The sequence below is a fragment of the Drosophila persimilis genome, unplaced genomic scaffold, assembly GCF_003286085.1.
Source record: "Drosophila persimilis strain 14011-0111.01,24,50 unplaced genomic scaffold, DperRS2 tig00000000-arrow-pilon, whole genome shotgun sequence".
NCBI lineage: Eukaryota > Metazoa > Arthropoda > Insecta > Diptera > Drosophilidae > Drosophila > Drosophila persimilis.
Window position 1 is genome coordinate 1,603,358 of NW_020825288.1, and position 26,119 is coordinate 1,629,476.

The following is a 26,119-nucleotide window of genomic DNA, read 5'->3' on the forward strand; positions in this document are numbered from 1 at the left end:
AAAAAAACAAAACAGCGGACGATCAGCTCTGTGTGTCGCGATCTAAGTGTGTTTATGAGTTTATGTCGCCACTTGCCGTCGGTGGTTGAATATACGTAGATCTGAAGTAATTTCTTTCGGTGTGGAGATGAGCGAAAGTCCCGACTTGAACAGCGCCAAGGATCGGGCCAAGCCCGTGGAGACCCTGGTTCTGGCCAACTATGCTTTGAAGGCAGAGCAGAAGCGTGCCGCCGGACAGGGCGGCCGCAAGGAGGACGAGCGCATCACCAGCGCTGTCATGAAGGTCCTCGAGGGCTACGATTGGAACCTGGTACAGGCCTCAGCCAAGTAAGTGGTCGAAAGAAAGGGAACAATCGATCCAAGAAGGGTGAAACGGAGCTCATAAATCCATTCAAGAAGTGTTTCAGGAAGTGTTGAAGAATACGATACTCGTCTCTGAAAATTAGGGGCACCCCTATTAGAGGCTCCAAGTCCATTCATTTTAAGGAACTCATGGCTCCCTACATCGGAAGAGGATCTATCCGAAATTAGAGCTCCTGAACCGACTGATCTTGGGTTTGATCTTTACAGACACCACCGTAGCATCTGCAAGGTTGTAATCTCAGTATTACCAGGGACACCTAATTTGGGGAGGTATAGACATCTGTGACAGGGATTGGGTGGGGGGAAGCCGCTTTTCGCATAAACAGTTCCCTATTTTCCGGCAATAACCCAGTTCCCTAAACAGCCGATCGGATCCTCAATGAACCTCTCCCGAGTACCCTTTGCAGAACCCATGAATGACTAAGCGTACGGCATACCAGCAGATCTCTCACCTTTGGCGACTTGGCTGATTAACACAATTTCTAGAGACATATGGGTCTTCTTTTATTTAACTGGATATACAAATGTTGGGCGAACCGCAAAGAAAGAGAGGGAGTGAAAAATAAGCTAAGAGAGTGGGGAAAGGCGAACGAAACGATTGGGAATATGTCGGCATATGTAAATAGAATGAATTTACACATTCACACATATTGGACAAACCAACAAATGGATGAATATGTGTGTATGTATGTGGCGGGGGAAGCAACAAATTGGCCAAAGGCACAAATAATAGGAATAGGAATAGGAAAAGGAAAAATATACAAGATACAAGATACAGAGACACAGAAATACAAGCTTCAATAAATGTGCGACAGCGTTGAAAGATGTTCGAAAACGTTGAAGAAAACGACGGAGACAAATCAATTCAGGCATAAAAAGCGAATAAATATGTTTTTAGCGTAAAGATGCTAACTGCTAACAAGATGGGGGGTGGGGGATGGGAAGCCGGGTGGGGGATGGGAATGGGTACCCAACCACAAACAGAACGTAAGCCCAATCAACTGTACCGAACGGAACTGAAGACGGAGCAGAACTGTCTGACTGCCTGCCGTTGACACTTGACAAAAGATGACTGGACTCTGAAGACTCTGGGGACTCTGGAGACTCGGGTCGTGAGAAAGCCGGTAGCAAAACCGCGGCCTGATCTCTGTGATCCTTGGCAGTCAGATCTTGTTTAGTTCCTCCACAAATCTTCGTCTTCGTCCTCTGGTGTTTGTCCAGCAATTAGCAAAGTTTCTGGGACTGGCTGCTTCCTCCTTCTGGTCTTCAGTGATACCCTTTCGGAGAGTAAGATGACTAACGCCCATGGATTTTACATTGTATTTGCAACTACTTTAATGAGCAGCAAGGACTCACTGTCGGTAAAAAGACTATGCGATTATTCGGCAATCAATATAGCGATTTCCTTCTATTAGTCTTTCTGCTTCTTTGGATACTAGTTTGAGAGTTTAACAGACAGGTAATGCCTGAACCCGTTGCACAGATCCTAGGAACTGCCAAGATGTCATAGAAACAATCGGTCGATGGATTTATGTGAATGCAATTTCAAAAATATTCTCTTTAAAAGTCCCTCTTGCTAACGATAGGAACGATAGATCTTCAAGGGTATCTGTTTCTTCGGCTCCCAAAGCCCAGGTCTTTGTTTCGTGTCTGCGTTTGTCAGTTGTTGCCTCGTCGCTTCTTTGTTCTCGTGTTGCTGTTTCTTATCAGGCGATGGGGCCGTAGCGCCCCGTGGGGGCCTCTCTGATGGCCAGAGACAAACATCCTTGGGGCGAGCATGTATTCCGCTCACCCCCCCTCAAAGGGGGGGCGAGTGTGAGCTGGCCCCGCAGTGGAAAATGCGCAGAAAGCGCTGTCAAGAGCACGTGTGTGTTTGCACAAGGATACGTTTATGGGCGCCATTGCCCTGCCTCTATCTATCCACAGTTGTGTTCTACTACAGTACCACATACCCCCACCCCCTGACGGCCGCCTTTCTGCCCTCCTGTGCCACCCCATAGTCACACTAGAAATTGTTTACCTTGCGCTTTATGAGCCTTGTTTATTTCCACTTAAAATCGCTTAAATGCACATCGCCATGTCCCTCCTCCTCCTCCTCCTCCACTATCTCTCACCTTACCGAATTCTCAACCGAATTCCCCTGTCACCTGGATCTGGATTAAATCTAGTAATTTCTAAAGAATGCTGCAAATGGAAGGAATTTAATTGCTACACCCTTTTTGAGGGCGCAGATGCTTTAAGATTCCTTTTGAAGTGAAAAAAGGGAGGATAGATGGAAGGATTATGCCTTATCGGTGGGACACTGCAGATCTTGGTTTAAGTTGGATGAGTTTTAAACTTTTCTTTGAAGACCAGAATCAGAAACGGAATAGAAAAATGAGCCTTGAATGTTTTAATTATTCGAATATTAAAAAACATATTCACGAGGTTTTTAGAAGCTAATAAATGCCTCGACTCATCTGAAGAGCTTCCCCTTTAAGTGTCATAATTTCTTGGAACTCTTTTCAAACTTTAAGATACATTTGCATAACAAAAGCCAAATAAGCGCCATAAAGTAGTCTCTCCGAAAAAGAAGTGTTTATAGAACACGTTTAAAAAAGATTTTTGTTGGATTTTCTTGAAGATTTTTCGACTCTTTAACACCCCTCTTTGCCGTCAACATCTCATCAATTATATGTGGGATTCGTACACCAACATTCCACATTAAATTAGAAGAGATTTCCCTCTCTCGCTGCGCCTCTCCATTCATCAATCCATCAGTCCATCAACCAAGTTCCCCGAATGAAGCGCATAGCAAGTGTCGCCTAAGGCTGAAAATGTGGTTTCTTTTTGCTAATTTTTTATGGCCCCCTCACTCTCTGGTGGGGTGGCGAAACCACAACAGTCATATCAAAATTTATATTTTTGTTTGATTTGGTTAAATGAATTTCGGGTGAATCACTCTCGGGAGCGGATCGGATCGGAACGGGACCCAAAGAGATGGGAATAACAAAATTCCGACCAGCCACTTGAGCAGTCCCGCACATACCTATAGATACAGATACAGATACAGATACAGACATAGTTATAGGAGGGTTTGTTATTAAATAATACATATGTGTGCAAGTCACCCCATACTTTCCCGAGGGTAGCTCCATGTTGCATGTTGGAGCAGCCCCTTCCTGCCAACAGCTTCGGTGTCTTATGCGCCGCACTCTATTTGCTCGACGATAAGATATGGATACGCAGGAGGAACCGCGACTCCGTGTAGGACTCTGGCGAAGCTATAAATATTTTATTGCTTATCTGGGTGTCTGGCCCCAAGGTGTTATCACACCCCACGACCACCAGGTGGGGAGCACGGCCCGACCCGGCCCGGTCCCAGCTCTGATATCATGGAGAGGCTCTACATAGTTATTTCTGGGGTGGTGTTCTTGTCCGGTTATGCGGCGACGAGTCAATTTACATGGGCCCCAACAAGTCATCTCGGCCAGCCTAAACCAACACTCTCGTACACCCCATGCGGGGGCGGAGGGCGACTAGGGAGCTTCAGTAGAACACAGAGAAGGGTCTGACCACGTGACTCCCTTCAGTGCGGTTAATAGTGGGGCACAGTGGGACCACCAAGAGAAAACCGAGCGATTTCTATCGGATCTATGGCTAGTGGCATCTCAATCTAGCGATCAATCGATCATCTGAATAACAGGCTAAAATGCTTGAACATGCCATTGATTTTGTTCCACAAATTGATTGATTCCACAGTGGCATGTTCCATATGGTCCTAGCTGTTGCTGCTCCACCTCCTGTCCGGTCCAGCGAGACCTACTCCTATCCCTTTCCAACCCCTATCCCTTCCCCAAAACCTTCTCTACACCCCCAATCTATGGATGTACATATGTACCTTCCAGTGAGCGACCGGCAAAACTTTGTGCAGCAGCAACGAACTGAGATACACGTGCGGCTTACAAGACAAATATTGATTTTGTTGCTGTTGTAGCTCTTGTAGCTGTGGCACGGTGTGTCCGTGTCGGTGTCGCTGCGGTGGCCATAACCGCAAATGCCAGCCAAAAAGTTTTCAGCCTCCAGACGACGACGACGACGACGACGACGACAACGACGACTCCTCGCTTAGCATACTTCGGGGGCTGGTAATTTGTTCGCTGCAGGAATCTGCAGGACCTTCTCCTACCCTTCGAACCCCATTCGACCCAGGGGAGCATACGCCCCCCTGGGGTGTTTTTATCATTTTGTAGCGTGTCCCCCCAGAGAGGCGGAGGCTGGGTGATTTTATGACCAGGTGAACGCGACAATGGCCGAAAAGTTGGGCGAAAACCGCCATTCGAATGAGTCACGGCGAACCGTTGATGTTGTGCGATGTGAATAAAAGCCAGTTGGGGGATTGAAGGATTCGTCCGATAAACCAGCAAAAGGACCTGTCTCCTGTAAATCCTGAAACTGTTTGGGGAGCAATCGGTGAAGGCTGGGGGGAAGCTTAAGGGAAACATCAAATGATGTTTGATGAGCTGAGTGAAGAGTGTGTTCATCATTTTATTATGCGGGTATTGGTACCAAGGGACGCATTTGGAAAAGGGAAACACGGTTTCAGAAGGTGTTATAAGACACAGCACAGAAGGTTCTTGGTGTCTTACAATTATTACTGATTGTAAATATTCAAAGTGCGTTCGATGGCCCTTATTGTCACTTTTCCCATCAGCATTTTCCGCATAACCGAATAACCTTTAAAGCGTATCCGAACTTCTCACAGCTCTTTGCTCTCTCCTCTCTCCATTCTGTGAGTGTTTTGCAAAATATTGAACAACATTTTCGCATAAAAATTGAACGCATGTCTGATCCGGCCGTAAGCTTTTAGGCCAAGTACAGCTCCCTACAAATCCGTTCGATATGCCGTTTGAAAAAGGGTTCAACAGTTCAGGGATTGATGTCCTCTCTCCCCCCGCCCGCCCCCATCGATGGTGCTGGGAGTCCTGTGGGGAGGAACACACACGAGATTATGGAGGACTAGCCGGATATCCATTCAGCGCTGCTGCTCGCCCAGGGGCAAATAGGTGTGGCAAAGGCGAATATCCCATTTTTGCGAGATATGAAAATGCGCGAAGCTCTGTCTTTTACACTAGACTCCATGGGAATACATCACATTTGGCGGAACTTGATGGATACACGGAGATTTTTCATGAGTTTCATTTGCATTTTGGTGAATCATTCAAAGGTATTCGCATTCGCTATGGCATGACTCACTTGACACATGGAAATGTAAGCAAAGGATTATAGTTTATTATTGATGCATTTCCACTAATACTCTAATCCGATTTTCCATCCATTGAACCCCAAATATTCATATTGTTACAGAAGCTTTTTGTTGCAAAGTGTGATTGTTGGCCATGCGTTTGACTCAGGGCCACTCCATGACAATCATCAAATGTCAGGGACATACTCGCCTAGCTGGCTGACATCCTATACAGCATTGATTGTACGGGTAGTTGGCCCAATGAAGCGTCCGTCCACCCTTCCACCCATCCACCCATCCACCCGCATATCCACAAACAGGAAAAACAACAACAACGATGCAGGAGCTCCCGCCTGGCACTTAAACTGTCGCTCTTCATTGCCTGCTCTTCGTACATACGCCCCAAAGCATCCCATCCCAGGCATGTGGCAACGTTCACGCCTATCCAGATCCCGTGCTCCTCCCCGTTCCCGTTCCCAGGCGGTCAATGGGTGTCCTTTTTCGGCCCCCACTCCGCCCCCCTCCCCCACTGACACTTCGTTCAAGTGCGGCACAGTCGCTGTAAAAATAAATTGACTTGGAAATTGAAAAAAAGAGAAGAGGCAGCGCCAAATGAAATGATAACAGAGAATGGTCCCAGGATGAAGTGGGCCAAGAGTCGGCTTAAATGGAAAGCGAAAGCTTAAAAGCAATGTGGGCTCCGAAGGGTTTCCTCTTCCGCCAGTCCAGTCCAGTCCAGGCCAGTCCATCCCTAACCTAACCCAAGTCGAAAACCCCAGATGATTATCTGCTTCCCAGAACTGTTTCAAAGTCAATGCCAAACGGCAAACAGCCGCACACAAAAGCTGAGCAAACTCAGATGCAACTCTCACGGTAGCAGGCCTTATCGCCTTATCGGCGGGGACTGTGACTGAGACTCCGACTCTGCCCCAGTGTTTGACCACCTTTTCGGACTAACTTTTTTGTGAAGCAAGACCGCAAAGCAAACAGCCAGATAGCCAGCCAGCCAGCCAGCCAGCCAGTCTCCGAGCAACTGCATCCGTTGGATGCATTTCAATGTGCCTCAAATTTGTGTTTGGACAAAAGTGTCGTAAAAGAAGAAACGACGGAAAGCGACGGAGTGCGTGGGAAAATGTGGGGCCTGCCTAAGCAAACAAGCTGCTGTGGCGGCGCTGCAGCGGCTGCAATTTGTTTACACGCACTGTATCTGCTAGATACATTTCATATTTGTGAACTTGTGAAAATCGCTGAGACGTCTCCTGCCTCCCGCCTCCCTCCTACCGCCTCCTCCTCTGACGCTAATTAGGCGCATTTGTCCTCACATTGACATGCGCTTACAAATTGGAAACGAAAATGGGCATGGAGATTTTCGTGGGGCTCTGTTAAAGCTGTAAATATTTGGACACTATGCGGGTATTCCCCCCTAGCCCCCTCTACTTATTCCAATTTAATAACAAAACCCACTAATGGTCCATGGCTGATAAAGAGATGCGCCACAAGAGCCAAAGTACTCGTATCTCTGGCATATGCAAAAACAAAAAGAAAGAAAAGATACTCGTAATGCAAGAAAAAGCGAAACGAAACGAAAATTCCTTGCGGTCTCTGCCCATTTCTCATATTTTGCTCGCAAGCCAATGGCCACTTGAAGATATCACTTAATGAGATTTGCGCATCTCCGAATGCAACAACAGGCGGAGAAAACGGGCCAGGAAGGGTCTGGTTTTTCGAAGACGAAGCCTGAGATACTCTCGATTGGCTTTTGTGTGTACTGTGGCCTGGCTTTCAGGCAGTGCAAACACCGTGTCCGAGTCGCAAGTACCCCCACCGGCAAGTGTATTTTAATGAAGACGTGCTTGAGTTGCCAAGTGCCTGTGGGGGATGCTGCCATTCCTCATGAGGCGCACTGCAGCATCTCCCAGTACAGCTAAACGAACATCACTTGATTCTGATTAGCGTGCTGTCAAGCGTGAGAGTTGCATCCACAAACAACACACAGATGCACAGATACATAGATACACGGATACAATGGCGATGGGATCGCGACGCCGACGATACCAACGGCAGATAAGCAGAGCCTCGGGCCGACAATCCTCCCCAAGCCTGGCCGCCGGGCGCGTTTTTAATCGCTTAATAAGCTTGGGCTCAGCCAAACCCATAATTAAGACCAGGCAGAAAGACCAGGGGGTAAGGAACGCAGGTCTTCAAAATAGGGAGAGACTTAGAAGAGCTTTGCACCAAGAAAACCACTGAAACCTCAGCCAAAGGATTCATTCATTGTTTCAACCTTAAACAGAGAAAAACGCACCTTCATGTCTTTAATGCATTCGCTTATTTGAATAATATAGTTCCAAGTTCATTGATTTTCAAAATCGGATCGGTATGACCTCATGTTAAATATACTGCCAGCAATCCAATCAAATTTGTTTGATTTGTCATTCACGAAAGTGTGCCATAGATTTTCACGAGAGCCCGGTTAACGCCATTGGCCATCCAATTGGTTTCCACCATATAGTCGCCCTCGGGAAAGCTCAATACTTTCGTAATTTTGTGATTTACAAAGTCGGCAGTGAGCCTATCCACTATAACATCGTGCTGGATTCGTGAATACTTAGTTTCAAAGATCAACAAAATCCAGAAGATTGGAATCATTTACTTACATCGTAGGGGCAGGAGTGGTTCAGATTCGATTGAGTGATGAAGAAGCTGTAAAAGTAATTAAAAATGGGCTTCGATTTGGGATTTTTGAGGAATTTGCAGGCATCCACAGTGATGTTGTACAGAAAAGGCTTGTAGCCATTGAATCGCTTCAGCAACGAAACATTTACCTACAACCACAGAAGGATTTTTATATAGGAGGAAAAGTCTCAAGCCTTTTGGCTTCTACACTTACTTTGATTTCCGAAACAGGTTTTTTGTGTAGGTTAACTTTCAGGGATAAATATTTGTAGCTCCGATTCACTGACTTTAAAAAGCAGTTTTCAATGCCGCTGAAGTCATCGTCCAAAGAATTGCACTGGATGTTTGTGAACTCGAACTTGGAGGTGATCTGGAAAATGGTATCATTATAAATCTGTACTAAGGATGATGTTAGGGTGCCGCATACCTCCAAGATCAATAACAGCATCACAACGAGCTGAATGAGGACGTTCAGTCGAAAGCACATCGTAGCACTCTCATGGACCAAATAGAACTGTTATTAATTTTAGGTCCAGCTTGTACTTTTATATTAATTGCTTATTAATCGGAAAATAATGAAAGCGTTTAACAAATGGAAGCCAAAAAAACAAATAGTTTTGTAGTTGCGGATAATTAGCTTATAAAATTACATTCAATTCGCATTCACTTTCAGTAAATACCATTTAGATGATCATCTCTTAATACCACGTTTAATAGTTTATACCATTTTGAAGTATGCTTTGAGAGAGTTTAACAGAGCATAAAACCCGTCGTCTCTTATATTTTGTGTATATATTGCATACATTTATACGATGTAGGAAACTTTTCCGAAACTAAAATCAACCTGCATGTTGCATGCAAGTATGGAGCACATTTCTCTTTCTGCATGCGTATATTGTTTTATATTTTATATTCAACTATTTTTGATTTATTTGCTTCGTTTTGAGTGCAGGGATTCGGTGAACACACACACCAGAGAACACCCGAGAACACCTGTTTATTGATTTGCTCTGATTGAAAACGGTGTGGATGGTGCGTCTTGTATTTTTTTTGTGCTGAGTTGAGTTTTTTGTGGCTGGCATAGGATGCAGTCAGGCATATCAAATAAACATCCACGGAGAGAGGGAGAGGGGAGGCATTAACACATCCATCGGATACACCCACAGATACACACACACACAGACAAAGAGGGACAGAGTCACTGGCAACTCAATTGAAAGATTTACCTAACAAATCTGTTGCCCTGATCATGTTTACTTAGGATAAATAATTCAATATATGTGCATGGCTCTCTGGCCCTGGAGGAGATGAAATCTCCGGCATTGTACTATGAACAGCCTCCTAATACCATCCCATCCGAACAGCCCGCCCCTTGCCCCGCCTATCTCTTTGATTGAATCTGGGTGTCCTCTCAATTGTAGTCTTTGGTGCTACAACATGCTAAATAAAAATGAGTCTATACTTCTGGATAAAGACAATGTGTGGGAGGGGGAAACACATACGTATACTACGCCCGTGATGGAGAGAGAGAGACATCCATTAGGATAGGGGGAGTATCCTACGAGTATAGAAATCTGTGTTTGTGTGTGTGCTCGTATGCATGGCACATTGTGGCCAAGAAGTTATCATACGCCTCGTCAGTTTTATTTGAATGAGTTTGGATCGTTTGTAAAAGGACTGGGACTGAGGCCTAGAGAAGCAAAACATTCCCCAAAATATGTAAGGCATCAGAGTATACTATCTTTTAGCCGCTGTTTGTAACAGAACAGAATAAATATAAGAAAAACCTAAGTAATAGGTATTCAAAAGTCGACTATCTCTGCCCCTCGATGCAGTGTCAAGCCTTTGGGCAAATACTCAAACAATTCAAATTAAATTTAGAGCAAAAAGAATCGATTTTCAAACAGAAAATTGCAACTTGTTTGAAGAGTTCTCTGTTCTCTTCTCTTCTCTTCTCTTCGCTCTTGAATACAATGATTTTTGATGATTTTCCCGGATTTTCGTGATTGCTTTTGTTTTCGTTTCACTGCCACTTCCCGCTGCGCTGCACAATCCTCAATCGCAAAAAGGCGAAACTATATTTTGACTGAAATTTGAACTTTCATGGCCTCTGGCCTTGTCTTCTCTCTCGTTTTACTCCATTTCTGTAGTGCTCCCTCTCTCCTTCTACTTTCCTTTCCCTATTTTATACGCTCTTTTTCGCCTAGCCCATGGGCAAGTAAAAGTTTTAATTGCAATTTTCAGTTTGACATTATTCGTTGTTGTCGTGGAAAAGTGTTTCGTTTCGTGGACATTCTTTTTCCAATTAATGAAAACCTATTTTGCTGGCCAGCAAGTCATTTCACTGCGCCACTGAGCCACCAGTGGGGAGCCACTTCTCTGATTTCTGATTTCTGTTTTTTGATTTCCCATTTCTCATTTTTCTGAACCTCTTCCAGGGCGCCCACGGACCGCAAGAAGGAGCACATCAAACGTCCGATGAACGCGTTCATGGTCTGGGCCCAGGCAGCTCGTCGCGTCATGTCCAAGCAGTATCCGCATCTGCAGAACTCCGAGCTGAGCAAATCGCTGGGCAAGTTGTGGAAGTAAGTACATATACCCCGTGCGGAGATAGAAATGTACAAGAGGGAGGGACCACGGCCACTCGAGTCGAAAGGCAGGGCAGAGCAAGGGAGAGGGCGTGAGCAGTGGCAGGGGCACGTCTCCGACAGCGTAAACGTTGGGGCATGAACCACTTGGAAAGTGTCTTTTATAAGCTCCACTTGTCGTCTCTCCGAGTGGCGGGCAAAGATGCAACTTGGAGGGGAAATAAAAGGTCGGAATAGTGGAGAATAGTTGGTTAAGGGCTCGGACGAGACAGGGAATTGCATTAGCAGACAGTTCTCCATGGCTGGCAGCCTGCTGGATGTTTCGTGTTGGAACCAGCTCTGAAAACGCAACTTGTATGAGCTGAAATCGTACCCTACCTAATGAGCACACACTGCATCCTTTAGCGCTCTGAAAACCAACACAATTTAAGGCTGCTTTCCTCCAGAGAGTATCATATCTCTCATCTCTTGATTAATACAGAACTGTCAGGCCAAAGATTGCCGCAATCTGCGCCACAGCGGCGTCGCTTCCACACATATTGTTTGTAATAAAATATTGTTCGGTTCGAAATTAAAATTTCACAGTTCAGCGAGCGGGGCGACACAGGCGATAAGAAGTTGAATCTGCCGCTGGCCGATAAGAGGGGCAAAGCATCCGCCTCGGCTAATTGGGAATTGGGAACGGGGAGCTGGGAACTGGGGACGGGGCTGGACCAATTTGTAGACCAATAAATAATTCAAAATCGACTGCCACTGACACAGACTATTTGCCTTTCTGATTCGCAGAAATCTGAAGGATAGCGATAAGAAGCCGTTTATGGAATTCGCCGAGAAGCTGCGCATGACGCACAAGCAGGAGCATCCCGACTACAAGTACCAGCCGCGTCGCAAGAAGGCAAGGGTCATGCCCCAGCATCAGGGAGAAGGCATAGCCCCCTCAGCCACAGCCGCAGCGCCCGGCGCTTCCCCGATGACAGTTGGTGCCAGGCAGCAGAGGAGCTCGAACTCGGGCGGGGTGTCCTCCAGTGGCCAGAGGCGTGCTCCGAAGGTAAACGGATCCAATCTGTGCTCCACAGCGGGGTCCAGCTCCAGTTCCAACTCCACCTCCACCTCCACCTCCGCCTCCACCTCGGATGTCTTCAGCAACGAGGCCTTCATGAAGTCCCTGAACAGTGCCTGCGCCGCCAGCCTCATGGAGCAGGGGCTCAGCCTAAACAGTGAACCAGGCCTGGACTCGCCCTGCTCCACGGCCAGCTCCCTTTCCTCGCTCACACCGCCGGCCACGCCGTACAGCGGCTCCTCCGCGAAGCCCACCGCAGGAGGCGTCTCCTTGAACAGCTCCAGCCTGCTGCTGCGGCAGCTGAGCGAGCCGAGCAGTAATGGTGGCAATACAGATTACGGGGTCCTGCTGGATGCTGGCCGGGAGTACATAGCCCTGGGCGACGTCAACTACGGCCAGCAGCAGCAGCAGACGCAGGGGGCCCCTGAGATGGATTTCCTGGAGAACATCAACGGCTATGCAGGCTATGCGGGCAATGGGCGGGGCGTGAATTATCCCGGCTATGCTTACACTCCCGCTGGAGGAGGAGCAGTGGGTCTCGGAGTGGGGGACTTCCAAGAGCAGCAGCAGCAGCAGCAGCCGCATCCACAGGCCACAACGAGCGTCAGCGCGTCACAGGCCAGTGGAGCCTTAAATTACAAGTCAGCCACTGACATCGATCCCAAGGAAATTGACCAGTATCTCATGGATCAAATGCTGCCCATGACGCACCATCACTCGCCGCCTTTGAACTCCTCCGCCTCGCTCTCCTCGGCCTGCTCCAGCGCCAGTGCCAGCTCCCAGGCGGTCGTCGAGTGTGCGGCCTACTATGAGCAGTTGGGCTACCTCCCTTCCGCCCAGAGTCAGAGCACGAACTTTGGCCCCCAGCACCATGCAACATATGTTTCTGCGGCTCCACCACTCGCTCCGCATCCGCATCCACATCCACATCCCTCTGCCTTGAGTGTGCCTGCAACCGTAACGCAGCAGGAACTGCAATCCCATTCGCATCCCCAGCAGCAGGAGCAGCACCAGCACCAGCACCAGAACCCATCGCAGCATCATCTATGGGGCACTTACACTTATGTCAATCCCTAAGATACTTCATTTGCACATTTGTTGTCCTGCGTTGGAGCGCTCCCCCTCTTTATGGGTCACTCGAATGGCTTTCGTTTATTGGTTTATTGTCTGTGCAATGTCTGTGTGTGTGTGTCTGTGTGTGTGTGTCTGTGTGTATGTGTCACTCTGTCTGTGTGAAGAGTATCTGTGTGCGTTGAGCTCGAGGGTCTTTTTGGGAGGATTTTGTGCAATTTAAGCTAATCGCTGCGATTTTCCTTTATGTCTGCATTCCCCACATCAATATGCGACTCGGATGGGAATTTATTTTCTCAAATGAAATGCGAAAACAAATGCAAGACAATTCCATAGCAAAATTACTTCAATTGCCTATCAAATGTTCTTTTATTTCAAAGAAAATACCTCGAAACTGATGATGCTTGAATTCATAGCTAAATGGAAGAAATACAATAAATGCAGATAGTTTTAGCAAACTCTAAAAATTTAATTAAAATAAATAATACTAAGTGTATACGGAATTGTATGAAAAATGTGTACAATTAAATACGAAATAGTTGTATTCAAATATAATTAATTATCTGAAAATCACGGGTTTTTTTAATTAAACCAACAAAATGTAGAGAAAAGTACTTTCCCTTTTATTCAATTTCCATGATTTTTCTGGAAAGCAAACTTTCCTTAGGCAGGGATTGACATCACATTGGCGGGGCGTGGCCTGTGGCAGTTTCCCACACTGTGTATTCTCCATTTTTGTATCTGTTAGACACATCTCCATCTTTGGATACCCGTGTGAGCGGAGCGGAGTGGCACCTGTAACTGTTGTAAAACCGAAAACAAATTCCAACGAAATTAACACCCGCCTACCAAAACGAGTATTTGCAAAACCGAAACCAAGACAAAATGGAAAACATACTCATCCGCCGACTGGCGTTAGGCGCTTTTTGTCGGTCTAAATTTCGTTATTTAGCACGGCATTTATTTTATTTATTTAAATTTGAGAGAGCTTAAGTTCAATTTGCGCCTGTAACAAGTTGTTGTTAATTGAAGCGCAAACAGGAAAGGAAAACAAAAGCACAGTGAAAAAAAAAATACAGAAAAAAATCAGAAAACCGAAAAACATTAGAAAACCAGAAAACCAAAAGCGTTGCCAAAATGGCCGGCAGCACAAAATGGCGGAGAGCAAACAGAAACAGAAATTTATTTATGTGTACACTGTACACGCATTAATTTCGAAAGTTGAACAACAACAACAAAATTGCACACAGAGAAAAGTTTTGGTAAGTCAAATTAACACATTTACTGGGCTCTTGTGTATTTATTCCCATAATTTATGCACAATATTTATTTACCGAGATTTTTTCGTCTTCTTTTCTCGCGAGTCGCCTTCTCCCTAATTATGCAAATTACTCTTGCCCATTTGCCAGTCCGAGGATTGGGTCGGACTCTGGTGCTGATGCTTTGCCTGAATTGATTATGACAGTCCGATTTAATTTGGCAAGAAACGCTATGTTAAGAACCGGGAAACAGTTCGAGGATGAGGAGCTACTAAATATGCGATGCAATCAATTTAATTCGATTTATAAAATATGTATTCATCCGCTCTCCTTGGAGTTCGTTTTACTAATAATTTCGTTATAGATTTAATTTGGTTTTAATTTCGTTTCGGGCAACTCGATAATTGCGCAAATAATGCCCAGGAGATTATCTGCAGGCGCGTGCCGGTTGGGGGATCATCGAGCAGTCTCCGGGCACGTGGCATATCGGAGGAAGAGCGGAATGCAATGAAGCACTAAATGCGAATGTCATTCCTCATTAATTTCAGAGGCAGACAGGCCTAAACAAATGCTATGGCTGCGAAGGGCAAGCCAGAAGCCTCTTTGTGTGGCTCTGGGGTTTCGTGGGCTGGTGGGTTTGTGTTGGTTTGTTTAAATGTTATTAAAACTAATGACGTTTGCAACAAACTTTGCCGTTGCTCCTATCACATTGCTGGTCATGCAACGGGTCGTATGCGTAATGAAATTTTGTTGCCTTGTGCTCTCCATGTAACTCAATTAATGGCCACAGAGTCGAAGGGCCCAAAGTTTGGCGATGCGGTCTCACTTTAAATTCACTTCAAGAACTTGTTCCCCTGCTGATCCGCTATTGCAGGGGGGGATTATCATTAGACCAGAGGAGGCTCAGCACCTGAACTCTTGTCCGAACTGGAATGTTATTCAAATGGAGCAGCACACGAGATCTGCCTAATGGTCGTTGAAAACTTTTGACCCACAAATACAGAGAGAGGAAGTCCACAATTGGAGGGGCGTAGCGTAACTCCTTGGAGGAGAGGCAGGCTTATTCTTATAAATGAAAGAGAGGCCTGAGAATAATGGCAGCATTCCTGCTTCATGTTTTCTCCTGCAATTTGGCTTTAACGGCAGCAAAATGTGAAAATGTCAGGCACTCAAGCATCTCAAGCACAAGCCAAAACAGAAACAAAAAGAAAAGAAAAGAAAATAATATTGTGGAACCATTTGAATAAAATATAAGGCGAGAAAAGTTAAATGTGATGCTAAAGCCACAGTCTCACAGTCTGGCGGTGGCTGCTCTTACTGTGCCTCCGCACTCTTGAAAGTAAATTGAAATTTTGTTTAGTTTTTTAATACCCTCGCAGAGGGGATCACGCTGAGGGAGACATAGGAGACGCTGACGGGGCATGTTTCACAGATGAAGTCATAGAAATTTGGATTTTGTGTAACGACGCACATTATATGCAGAAACATAGAAATCAGAAAGAAAGCAGTCCAACACAATCCAAGCACTGCTTGAGCACACGGCTTTAATCCGCCCGCCCGAAAGTATGCAGATAAAATTAAGCAATGCTTACGCTAGCGAGTATACAGTATATGTTCTCACCTCATATGGCCTTGACCGCAAAGCATTTTGCAACCGAAACTAATCAAAAGATAATACGCAGCCAACTTGAATAGCGATCACACGATATGTTAGTGCCCTTCTAGCATAAATACTACCGGCACTCGAGAGGAAAACGAAGAGAAATGCTGCTTATGTTGGCTTTTATTTCATGGACTCAAAGCTACATTGTACTGTTAATATGGTGAGGTAACATGACCCAAAAAAAAGATAGTCTGCTTGTCCTTGATGGCGAAAAAAAAAGGATGATCGACGATGAACGGTTTTGTCGGCCGTTCCATTAACAGGATTGACAAAAGCCAAGAAGTTGGAGCTGCCATTAAAGGAAATCATTAATGTCCTCGAGTCGTCACTGAGTTCGACTTACCGCCTGCGGAAGCGTCAGCAGTTCCGTTCTCGTTCAAATCGAGGTAGGCCTTGTGAACCATATCGGAGATCTTTATGTCACGGCCCTTGGCAAGGCTACTAAAGTCGGCATTGGGACCGAACATGGTCTTTATACCCAGCTGAAAGAATTACCGGTGGGTTAGTGCTCAGCTGTCCAGCTGCTCGTCCATCGCATAGTCACCTGATCTAGGACAGGCTGCAGGGAGACATCAAACTCTAGTTTTAATTTGGGAATCTGCAGCTGCACGTGCTCCCTTCTCATTTGCGAACTTATCTCGTTCAGGTCCAAAACACTAAGCTTCTCCTCGAGTTCATACAGTCCCTGCACCTCTAAAGGCAAAATGATCAGGAACACAATGTCCGTTCCTTTGTAAGGCATTTCCAAAGCCGTGGCCTTCAGAGATGGCAACTCGGCGTACCTAAAAAACTCCCACTGAAACATGGTGTACGTGCTATGCTTTTGGCCATCTATGGACACAAAGCCAAAAGGCTTTGTCTGAAATTGGTGGAAACCCTTTAGCCAACTGGCTTTGAAGTAGACCACATTGGTCAGGATGGCGGCACTGTCCGAGCTGATGTGTTTGTGAGATCTGAAGAGGAAACTGATTTGCTTATGGGTTTGCTCCCGCACCCAGGAATTGATTTCGTCGTGAATTTTTATACTCTCCGCGAAGTTCACATTCTCGGCGGATGCGTTAAAGTATTTACCAGCCAACTCTTGATAAGCCTGAATAAGCCTGTACCGCTCGGCCACGTAGATACGGTTGGCATAGCTGAACTGAGCGTCATCCCCATACTGTTTTTGTTCTTGGGCCAAACGATGAGCGAATCTTTGGGCCATGTCATTCTTGTCGGAACCTTCCAATAAGAGGGCCCGCTTTAGCTCCTCTGCAGTGGTGCCTTCTGCGCCCAGGTATGCCAAGCCAAGGGCTGACCTAATTGACGGCGGCGAGAATACGACATACCGAACAGTGCTAGTCTTGTGCAGCACACTGAAAAGCTTTGAGGCAAACTTGGTGTCGGACTGGACCATCGTGAGAAGAGAGCCCAAGAGAAGCAAAAGTGAGAGCGCGGCCATAGATCCTGGGGAAAGACACGGAACAGACTAATAGTTAGAGCAATGGCCAGAGCTATGCTCTTGAGTGTCACCTACCCGTCATGATGGAGCTAAATAAATTAGCCGAGTTCCGTGCCTTTCTTTTATACGCGAACAGATGTAATTTGATCGTAATCTGTGACGATAGGGGCTATTCTTATAGGGCCTTAGAATTGTAGATTGTAGTATAATTCTCCCGCAATCTGAATCTTTATTTTTAACACTTTGCAGAGGATATTCTGATGCTGATCAAATATTTCCAACGCAGAGAACGAATCAATCCATAGTCTGTTTTTTGTTTTTTTTTTGCTATCCATAGCATCTTTTAAAACTATCTTGCAGGAACTCCTCGCAGACTCCTCGCATTGTTGCATGCATCATTATGCAACCGAAACCAATCAGCAAATCGACTTCCGTGAGCCCTTGACCGCGAAGGTGATACTTATTAACAGGCCACGTTCAAAAGAATACATTGGGACGAATAGCCAGCCAGAAAAATTAGGTTAGAGACTTAAAGTTGGAGTCTGCTGATTGTAAACAATAGCCGTTTGGAATCTTTTATTTCATGGACTAATCGCTACATACATATTCTAGTAATATGGACGGTTAACATGACCGAGAAAGAAGGTAGAATGTTCGTCCTTGATGGCGAACAAAAAGGGATGATCGACGATGAAGGGGTATGTCTTCCTATTAGGGAGTTTAACTGACTTTGCCATCACTTCCACATCTACCATTAAAATGAGGAAGTCATTAAGGTTATTAAATTTTTACTGGCTTAACTTACATGTGGAAGCAGCAGCAGTGGTTCCGTTCTCGTTCACATCTATGAAGGCCTTGTGCTTCACCTCGGAGATCGCCATGTCCGCGCCCTCGACAAGGCTACTAAAGTCTGCATTGGGATCGAACATGGTCTTTATACCCAGCTGAAAGAATTATCAATCGGTTAGTGCTCAGCCGACCAGCTGCCTCTTCATCGCATAGTCACCTGCTGTAGGACAGGCTTCAGGGAGACTTCAAACTCTAGTTTAAATTTTGGCATTTGCAGCTGCACGTGCTCCCTTCTCATTTGCGAACTTATCTCGTGCAGGTCCACATCACTAAGCTTCTTCTCGAGTGCATACAGTCCCTGCTCCTCTAAAGGCAGAATGATCAGGAGCACAATGTTCGTTCCTTTGTACCGAATTTCCAATGCCGTGGCGTTTAGAGACGGCAACTCGGCGTATCTAAAAAACTCCCACAGAAACATAAAGGACGTCCTGACTTTTTTCCCATCGCTGGACGCAAAGTCGTGCACCGCCGTCAAGGACTCAGAGAATGCATGTTCCCATTGGGCTTTGAAGTAGATTGCATTAATCAGGATGGCGGCAGTGTCAGAGCTGAGGGAGTCAGCGCTGATAAGGTCTTTGATTTGGTCATGGGTCTTCGCCGCGACCCAGGAATTGATTTGCTGGGACACTTTCATTCTCTCTCCGAAGTTCACATTCTCGGCTGATGCGCGTAAGTACTTACCGGCCAACTCTTGATAGGCCTGAATAAACCTGTACCGCTCGGCCACGTAGATACGGTTGGCATAGCTGAATTGAGCGTCATCCCCAGACTGTTTTTGTTCTTGGGCCAAACGATGAGCGAATCTTTGGCCCACGTCATTCTTGTCGGATCCTTCCAGTGAGAGGGTCTGCTTTAGCTCCTCTGCAGTGGTGTCTTCAGCGCCTAGGTAGGCCAAAACAAGGGCTGTCCTGATTGACGATGGCGAGAATACGATATTCGGACGGCTCTTGTCCCTGACCAGCACTCTGAATAGCTTTAAGGCAAACTTGGTGTCGCCTGTGGATCTGTCGGCCTGGACCATCGAGAGAAGAGAGCCCAAGAGAAGCAAAAGTGACAGCGCGGTCATGGAGCCTGGGGAAAGACACAGAACAGAGGAATAGTTGGAGCTATTGCCAGAGCTACGTTGGTGTGTGACTGTGTCCTACCCATCACGATGGAGATGAATGAATGAGCCGAGTTTAATGGCTTTCTTTTATACCCGTAGAATTGTAATTTGATCGTGCTCTGTGACGAGAGGGGCTTCAAGAATGCTTCAAATCTGTAAAATCTTCTAACTTTAATTCTCTCACAGTCTGAGTCTAAAGACGCCAAGATCTTCAGGGTTTTCTGAAAATGAGATAAGAGGACGAGAGTTGCTCACGTCCTAGAAGTGACCTGTGTCCGCAGCTCGTCGAAGTCAAAGTGTGACGGTCCCACGAAGCAATCAAAACGCTATTTGGCCGTCTTCCCTGCCATGGTTTTGTCCATTCAGAAAAAAGTATCCTACCAAATCGTATGTTAGCGAGTATGCAGTATATGTCCTTACCACGCACATTTCAATCGAAACTAATCAGGAGATGATATTTATTAACACGCACCCATCTTTAACAGCGATCACTACCGATACTAGAAAAGAAACCAAATAGGAATGATGCTTATGTTGGCTTTTATTGCATGGAATAATAGCTACACACGTATTCTAGTATTACGGACGGGTAACATGACCCAGAAAGAAGATACTCTGCTCGTCCTTGATGGCGAATAAAAAGGGATGATCGACGATGAATGGTATGGTCTGCCCTTTGTGGCCTGAATATGGCACAGCAACCAAATCTGCGATCAAAGTAAGGTAATCACTAAAGTTACTACAATCGTTGCTGCGATTGACTTACATGTGGAAGCAGCGGCCGTGGTTCCGTTCTCGTTTACATCCATGAAGGCCTTGTGCTTCACCTCGGAGATCTTTATGTCACGGCCCTTGGCAAGGCTACTAAAGTCGGCATTGTGACCGAACATGGTCTTTATACCCAGCTGAAAGAATTACCGGTGGGTTAGTGCTCAGCCGTCCAGCTGCTCGTCAATCGCATAGTCACCTCCTGTAGGACAGGCTTCAGGGAGACTTCAAACTCTAGTTTAAATTTGGGCATCTGGAGCCGCACGTGCTTCTCTCTCATTTGCGAACTTATCTCGTTCAGGTCCAAAACACTAATCTTCTCCTCGAGTGCATACAGTCCCTGCTCCTCTAAAGGCAGAATGATCAGCAAAACAATGTCCGTTCCTTTGTAACGCATTTCCAAAGCCGTGGCCTTCAGGGAGGGCAACTCGGCGTGTCTAAAAAACTGCCACTGAAACATAAAGGACGTTTTGACTTTTTCCCCAAATCGCGTCGTAAAGTCGTGCGTCGCCGTCATGGTCTCAGAGAAAGGACTTTCCCATTTGCCTTTGAAGTAGATTGCATTAATCAGGACGGCGGCAGTCTCAGAGCTGAGGGAGTCGGCGCTGATGAGGTCTTTGATTTGGTCATGGGTCTTCGTCTCGACCCAGGAATTGATTTGCTGGGACACTTTAAAGTTGTCTGCGAAGTTCACATTCTCGGCTGATGCGTTGAAGTATTTACCGGCCAACTCTTGATAGGCCTGAATAAGTCTGTACCGCTCGGCCACGTAGATACGGTTGGCATAGCTGAACTGAGCGTCATCTTCAGACTGATTTTCTTCTTGGGCCAAAAGATGAGCGAATCGTTGGGCCACGTCATTCTTGTCGGATCCTTCCAGTGAGAGGGTCTGCTTTAGCTCCTCTCCAGTAACTCCTTCGGCGCCTAGGTAGGCCAAAGCAAGGGCTGTCCTGATTGACGATGGCGAGAATACGATATTCGGTCTACTCTTGTCCCTGGCCAGCGCTCTGAGTAGCTCTAATGCAAACTTGGTGTCGCCTGTGGATGTGTCGGTCTGGACTATCGTGAGAAGAGAGCCCAAGAGAAGCAAAAGTGACAGCGCGGTCATGGAGCCTGGGGAACGACACAGAACAGAGGAATAGTTGGAGCTATGGCCAGAGCTACGCTGGTGTGTCCTACCCATCATGATGGAGATGAATGAATTAGCCGAGTTTACTGCCTTTCTTTTATACCCGCAGAATTGTAATTTGATCGTGTTCTGTGACGAGAGGGGCTTCAAGAATGCTTCAAATCTGTAAGATCTTCTGACTATAATTCTCTCTTAGTCTGAACCTTTATTTTGTACACTTTAGCACAGATCAATATATAGATATTAGATATTTCCAACGCAGAGAAGGAATCAATCCTGTCCTAGCCTGTTTGTTTGCTATCTCGTACATCTTTTGAAGCTATCTTGCGGAAGCTCTTTGCAGAGTCCTCGCATTGTTGCATGCAGCGTTATGGAACCGAAACTAATCAGAATCTTTACGCCGGTTGACATTTATTTGTTGGTTGCGCAAGCAGTCGCCTGTATGTAGCGCACTGCTTTAATGAGTACAATCAATTTGCACATCAATCAACGAGGTTTTTAGAGCGAGAGAGCGATGGTTAGAGATTATAGGGAGAGGTGGAGAGACAGGAGGAGGGCCTAAAATTCACTTTTGGACTGACGCCCGCGCAAATCTGTCATCAATCAGCGTCAGGCGAATGCTGCTTATCATATTGCCAGTAGACGAAACGCCTGCCACTGCATCAAATTGATATTTGCCAATACTTTTTTTGTTGTTGCTGGTGCTGTTGCTATTGCTGTTGCTGTTGCTGTTGCTGCTGCTCCTCCTCCTCCTCCTCCGCTGGATGCTCCTGCGTCTGGTGTGGATGCTCCGGATATTGTTGCTGCTGCTGCCGTTGGTCGTTGCCGCTGTGATAAATGTCATCTGACATGACAAAATATGCTCTCTGCGGCTGCACAGAGACGTGACAAATGTCGGCAGGGAGCATGAAATGCTGGAAAATTACCCATAAATGGTCGAATAAATTGAATTAAAAATTCAAAATACATACTCGTATATACATTCGTATGCGTGCATGTGCACTTATCTTACCCACATTTTGTACTTTATCCAGCAGATCTAGCACCCCCAAAGTAGAGAGCGATGCATTTCCAGCAATCGGATTCGTTGAGTGTATCCGTCTTGAAGGGCCCTACACGACCCTCTCACAGAGACAGCCAGGCAGGTGATCGTCCTTCGGGGCTGTGCTGCCAAGTGCTTCCCTAAGTAAATCAAATATTTGTCAATATTCTATCTCCGTTGAGCTGAGCGCTTCCAGTTAATATTTGCTCTGCTGAAGACCCAATTCCATCCAAAGCGCAACTATCAACGAAGCTGAAGGACAACTTTAATGCACACAGCTCTGCCATTAAGAGAGGCTCCTGGAGCCTGGAGCTGTGGAATGTGGATACTGTGTACAGAGTAGAGGGGAGGAGGCCCTTGGGGGGAATCTTGTTAGGCTCTTGAGCCACTTGCAGCTGCTACTTTGGCAGCTTCTTTGCCACGATACGATGTCCTATACCCATCTACGGGTACTGGTATGGGTATCTACCAGCTTGTTTTCAATTATCAGACATTACACTTAGATACACACATGGATACACATCACATGGCCGCCTTCCTCCCCACCCCTGACAGATTGTATGTGTGAACGAACACTGAGGAAACTTTTTATGAACACGTCTGCATTTTACATTCATAGATAGAAGGAGAAAGCTATGTGTGTGTGTGTGTGCTCGTATAACTCGAATAAGAATCTCCCACACACATCCACTCACATGGCTGATTAGCAATGGCACAATTAACCCCCTGAGGCCTACACAATGTGGGGAAGGAAATTGAAATCACCTTTTCACATCCTCCCTCTTTGCTGTCCGTAGCGAACAATGACTTGGCAAGTTTTAATTAACCCATTGTGTCGCTCTTCCTGCTTCGTGGCAACAATTATCATACGTATGCACAATACAACATATCATGTATGTATATACCCAATAAGCTCGACAAAATGTCGCTGACAGTCAGCAGTTTTTAATTAATTTTTACGCTTCGTTCGGGGTGTTTCAATGGCAACATAAATTCCAGATTAAAAATAGCCGCGATTTGTGGAATTCCTTGTGGTTGCCTTTGATTTTAGACGAGAGCCTTGGTAATTCGCTGAAGTTCGTGGTAAAAGAACGTTAGCTGTGCGGCTGGTTTGGTAATACATGGCGCTGTCTGCCTGCACACTTTTGATCTTCTGCTATGCTCAATAGAGTTACTCTTCCAGATTAAGTCTTTAATTGCACAAAAAGAAAAAAAAAACTTAAAGATAATTCATTTCAAAGAGTCTGATGATTTTCCCGGAATAGAGAGAGTATCCACGTTATCAATTTAATTCCTGGAACAGACAGACAAGAGCTCTTCCCTCGCTTGTGGGTGTTTAAGCCGAATTTGGTGGGCGAATTCCTTCTCATCTTTTATAGTTTTTCCTAAAGTTTTTTTTTGTTTTTTTGCTCTACAAAGTTTTTGTAATGTGTGAAATTTTGTGCCTGCCGCAATTCTCCTTCTGGTTCTCGCTTGAGGCGCCTCGAAAGTCTTTTGTCTGCGGTTTCTGGCAATGTGTGTGTGTGTGTGCTGAGGTTGGGGCGGCGTGGAGCGTCTTAATTAGCTAATGGCTGCCTTGCTACTCGTCCTTGCAAGGCACGAAAAAGAGCTTAGACTGCTTTCCAGCTCAAACTCAATTTGCCACGTAACAAACTGCCCTGATTGGCATGCAAAAAAAAAAGACAGAAGGTGGCTGCCAACCAGAGTCGCCTTCACCTTCGCCATTGCCTTTCGTCTTTTCTGTGCATTTTATTAGTAATGCAGCCGGGCGGGCGGCCAGCGCTTCCTTTTCTTTTGTCAGGCCTTAATGCATTTTCAGGGGATTTGGCCAGAACGAAACTTTAATACTGATCAGCCTCTTCTAGTGCAGCACTAATTTCAATTCGATGCAATTTGTGGCACGTCCAAGGTCGGGTTCATGTCCTTTTCCCTTACCCAAGATCCTCTGGAAACATCTGCTAAAGTACACTTAATGGTTTATGTAAATTCCGGCTCCTCCTGCTCCGACTGGCCCCTGAAAGCGACTTTTAATATGTAGCCACATAAACATTTCGCTGCTCTGTGGTTTTTCGTCTATACATATATACGTATTCGTATCTGTTGGCTTTTATGTAAATGGCTGGCTGGCCAACAGTGCGTATGATGTACACATAAAATGTTTACGAGTGCCGTAATAAAATCAAATCAAAATTTAATGCTTATACAAGACAGGAGTGGGGTGGCGCCGGATGGAGTGGAGTGCAGGGATCTGTTGGTCAGCAAGAGGAGAGCCTTTTATGCCTTTGCATCCATCAAAATGTCAAATGAGCTGTCCACACACACACACACACACACACTCACAGCACTGAGGGTTGGATATGGCTGACCATATGGATATATCCTGACCAACCGTCCCATCCCTCAAACACAACGTACCTTTGTTTGCATGCCAGCCCCGCCCCTCCACAGGAGCATCAATCAGGCTGCAGTCGGGAAATGAGTCCATCCAGGATCCAGGATTTACGCCTGGCGCCTGGGAAGAGTTTCACCTAATCCATTTTACGTGCCTGCTATGAATATCCCAGGGCCACGTCTCGACTCCACTTCATTTACCGCTCTGGTCGAGCATAAGAAATGAATTTACTTATCTGTAAGGGAAAATTCGTGTTTTCTGTCCCGACATCCCCCATCCACCACCTCCCATTTCCCATCCCTCATTCATCTTCCGATGGTGATTTCCTCTTCCGGCAAAAGTCATCATCAAAAATCCCAAAAATCTACAATTCTCTTTTACTTAATCTATGTAAATGGAAGAGGACTTAGAAGGTATGCTGCAAGCCAAAGCTCGACTCAATTATCACACACAATTTAAATATAAAACAACAACCCATTAAACTGACTGGCTGATGAAAAGCTTACGAAAATTAAAGTTCCAAAACGGCCAAGGTTTTACTAAATACTGTCACTTGGCCTAAAGCGGCTTACGAGCTGTTTGTTATTTAATGTTCAATGTTCAATGTTTTAAGTCTTAAAAGCTAGCAGCTTCCAGTGTGTGAAATGGCTAAATAAATTTTATGCTGCTATTGCATTTGTCCTTGCTCTAATAATTTAAAAATTCTAGTGAAACCTTTAACAATATCTTTTTAGTATAATGACGTGAAAAGTAGCGTAGCAGTAGTAGAAAGTAGTTCATGGGAACAGCTGAAATATAGGAAAAATATGCATCTATCGACACTAAACGCATTTCTTCGTGGGATGCCTACGTCTCGATCCGCCCTACTACAGACACTGATTAATCTGGCCCTGATGCCAAGCAATTTGGATCAGAATATCGATATAGGCACGCAAAATGTTCTTAAATTTCATACCCGAATGCGACCAGCATCTTGAAATAATCGCAAGAATGTATAGAATTTACCCGAGGCTGCTTCAAGGTTAATGTTGAACTTTTGCGGCGGAAATAATTTAGCAGAACGCTCCAAACATGGCCTTGAGGCGGGGTCGGACGCAAAAGTTGTTCGCTCCTCAAGAGCCTCACGAGCGCGGTGATTTCAGTCGCAGGCAGTGCCCGGCCGCCCGCCCACTTCGTTCGCTCATCGCCAAGTCAATCAAGTTTTAATGATGCCACAATAGACCCTCCCGCTGAATAATTTACGAAATGTCCACGGGGCATTATTCTCGGGGTGTTGTATTTGTCCGTCTTACACCCTGACTCTCACTCTTTGTCTGTGTGTGTGTGTGTGTGTGTGTGGGTGGTGTAGATTGTTGCATACTTATGGGCTGGCTGGAATCTGAAATTTTAATTGTTGGCCATTTTCCTTAAGTGTCGGGCAATAATTTGAAATAACTCATGCGATTCCTAACGAGGGAAACGAGATTGCAGTAGGGTTTTCGATTTACAC

The 26,119-nt window shown here is 45.8% G+C and overlaps 4 protein-coding genes across 4 annotated transcripts; 1 reads left to right on the forward strand and 3 right to left on the reverse strand.

Annotated features, from left to right (window-relative positions):
* Positions 1-13,420, forward strand: LOC6595215 (transcription factor SOX-10). Its single transcript, XM_002020354.2, has 3 exons — positions 1-327; positions 10,702-10,848; positions 11,638-13,420. The coding sequence occupies exons 1-3, from the start codon at positions 128-130 to the stop codon at positions 12,986-12,988; spliced, it is 1,698 nt and encodes a 565-aa protein (XP_002020390.1). The 5' UTR covers positions 1-127; the 3' UTR covers positions 12,989-13,420.
* Positions 8,024-8,750, reverse strand: LOC6595216. The gene is made up of 4 exons (XM_026995323.1): positions 8,691-8,750; positions 8,478-8,633; positions 8,245-8,412; positions 8,024-8,179 (listed from the first exon to the last, which is right to left on the reverse strand). Exons 1-4 carry the CDS (start codon positions 8,748-8,750, stop codon positions 8,024-8,026), a joined length of 540 nt encoding a protein of 179 aa, XP_026851124.1.
* A 2,586-nt stretch (positions 13,421-16,006) lies between the features above and the next one.
* Positions 16,007-17,442, reverse strand: LOC6595214 (serine protease inhibitor 42Dd). Its single transcript, XM_026994670.1, has 4 exons — positions 17,421-17,442; positions 16,449-17,350; positions 16,248-16,386; positions 16,007-16,193 (listed from the first exon to the last, which is right to left on the reverse strand). Exons 1-4 carry the CDS (start codon positions 17,425-17,427, stop codon positions 16,057-16,059), a joined length of 1,185 nt encoding a protein of 394 aa, XP_026850471.1. The 5' UTR covers positions 17,428-17,442; the 3' UTR covers positions 16,007-16,056.
* A 432-nt stretch (positions 17,443-17,874) lies between these two features.
* On the reverse strand, positions 17,875-21,249 carry LOC6595212. The gene is made up of 6 exons (XM_002020351.2): positions 20,267-21,249; positions 20,066-20,204; positions 19,883-20,006; positions 18,352-19,312; positions 18,151-18,289; positions 17,875-18,093 (listed from the first exon to the last, which is right to left on the reverse strand). The coding sequence occupies exons 1-6, from the start codon at positions 21,173-21,175 to the stop codon at positions 17,954-17,956; spliced, it is 2,412 nt and encodes an 803-aa protein (XP_002020387.2). The 5' UTR covers positions 21,176-21,249; the 3' UTR covers positions 17,875-17,953.
* Between the last annotated feature and the right edge of the window lie 4,870 nt (positions 21,250-26,119).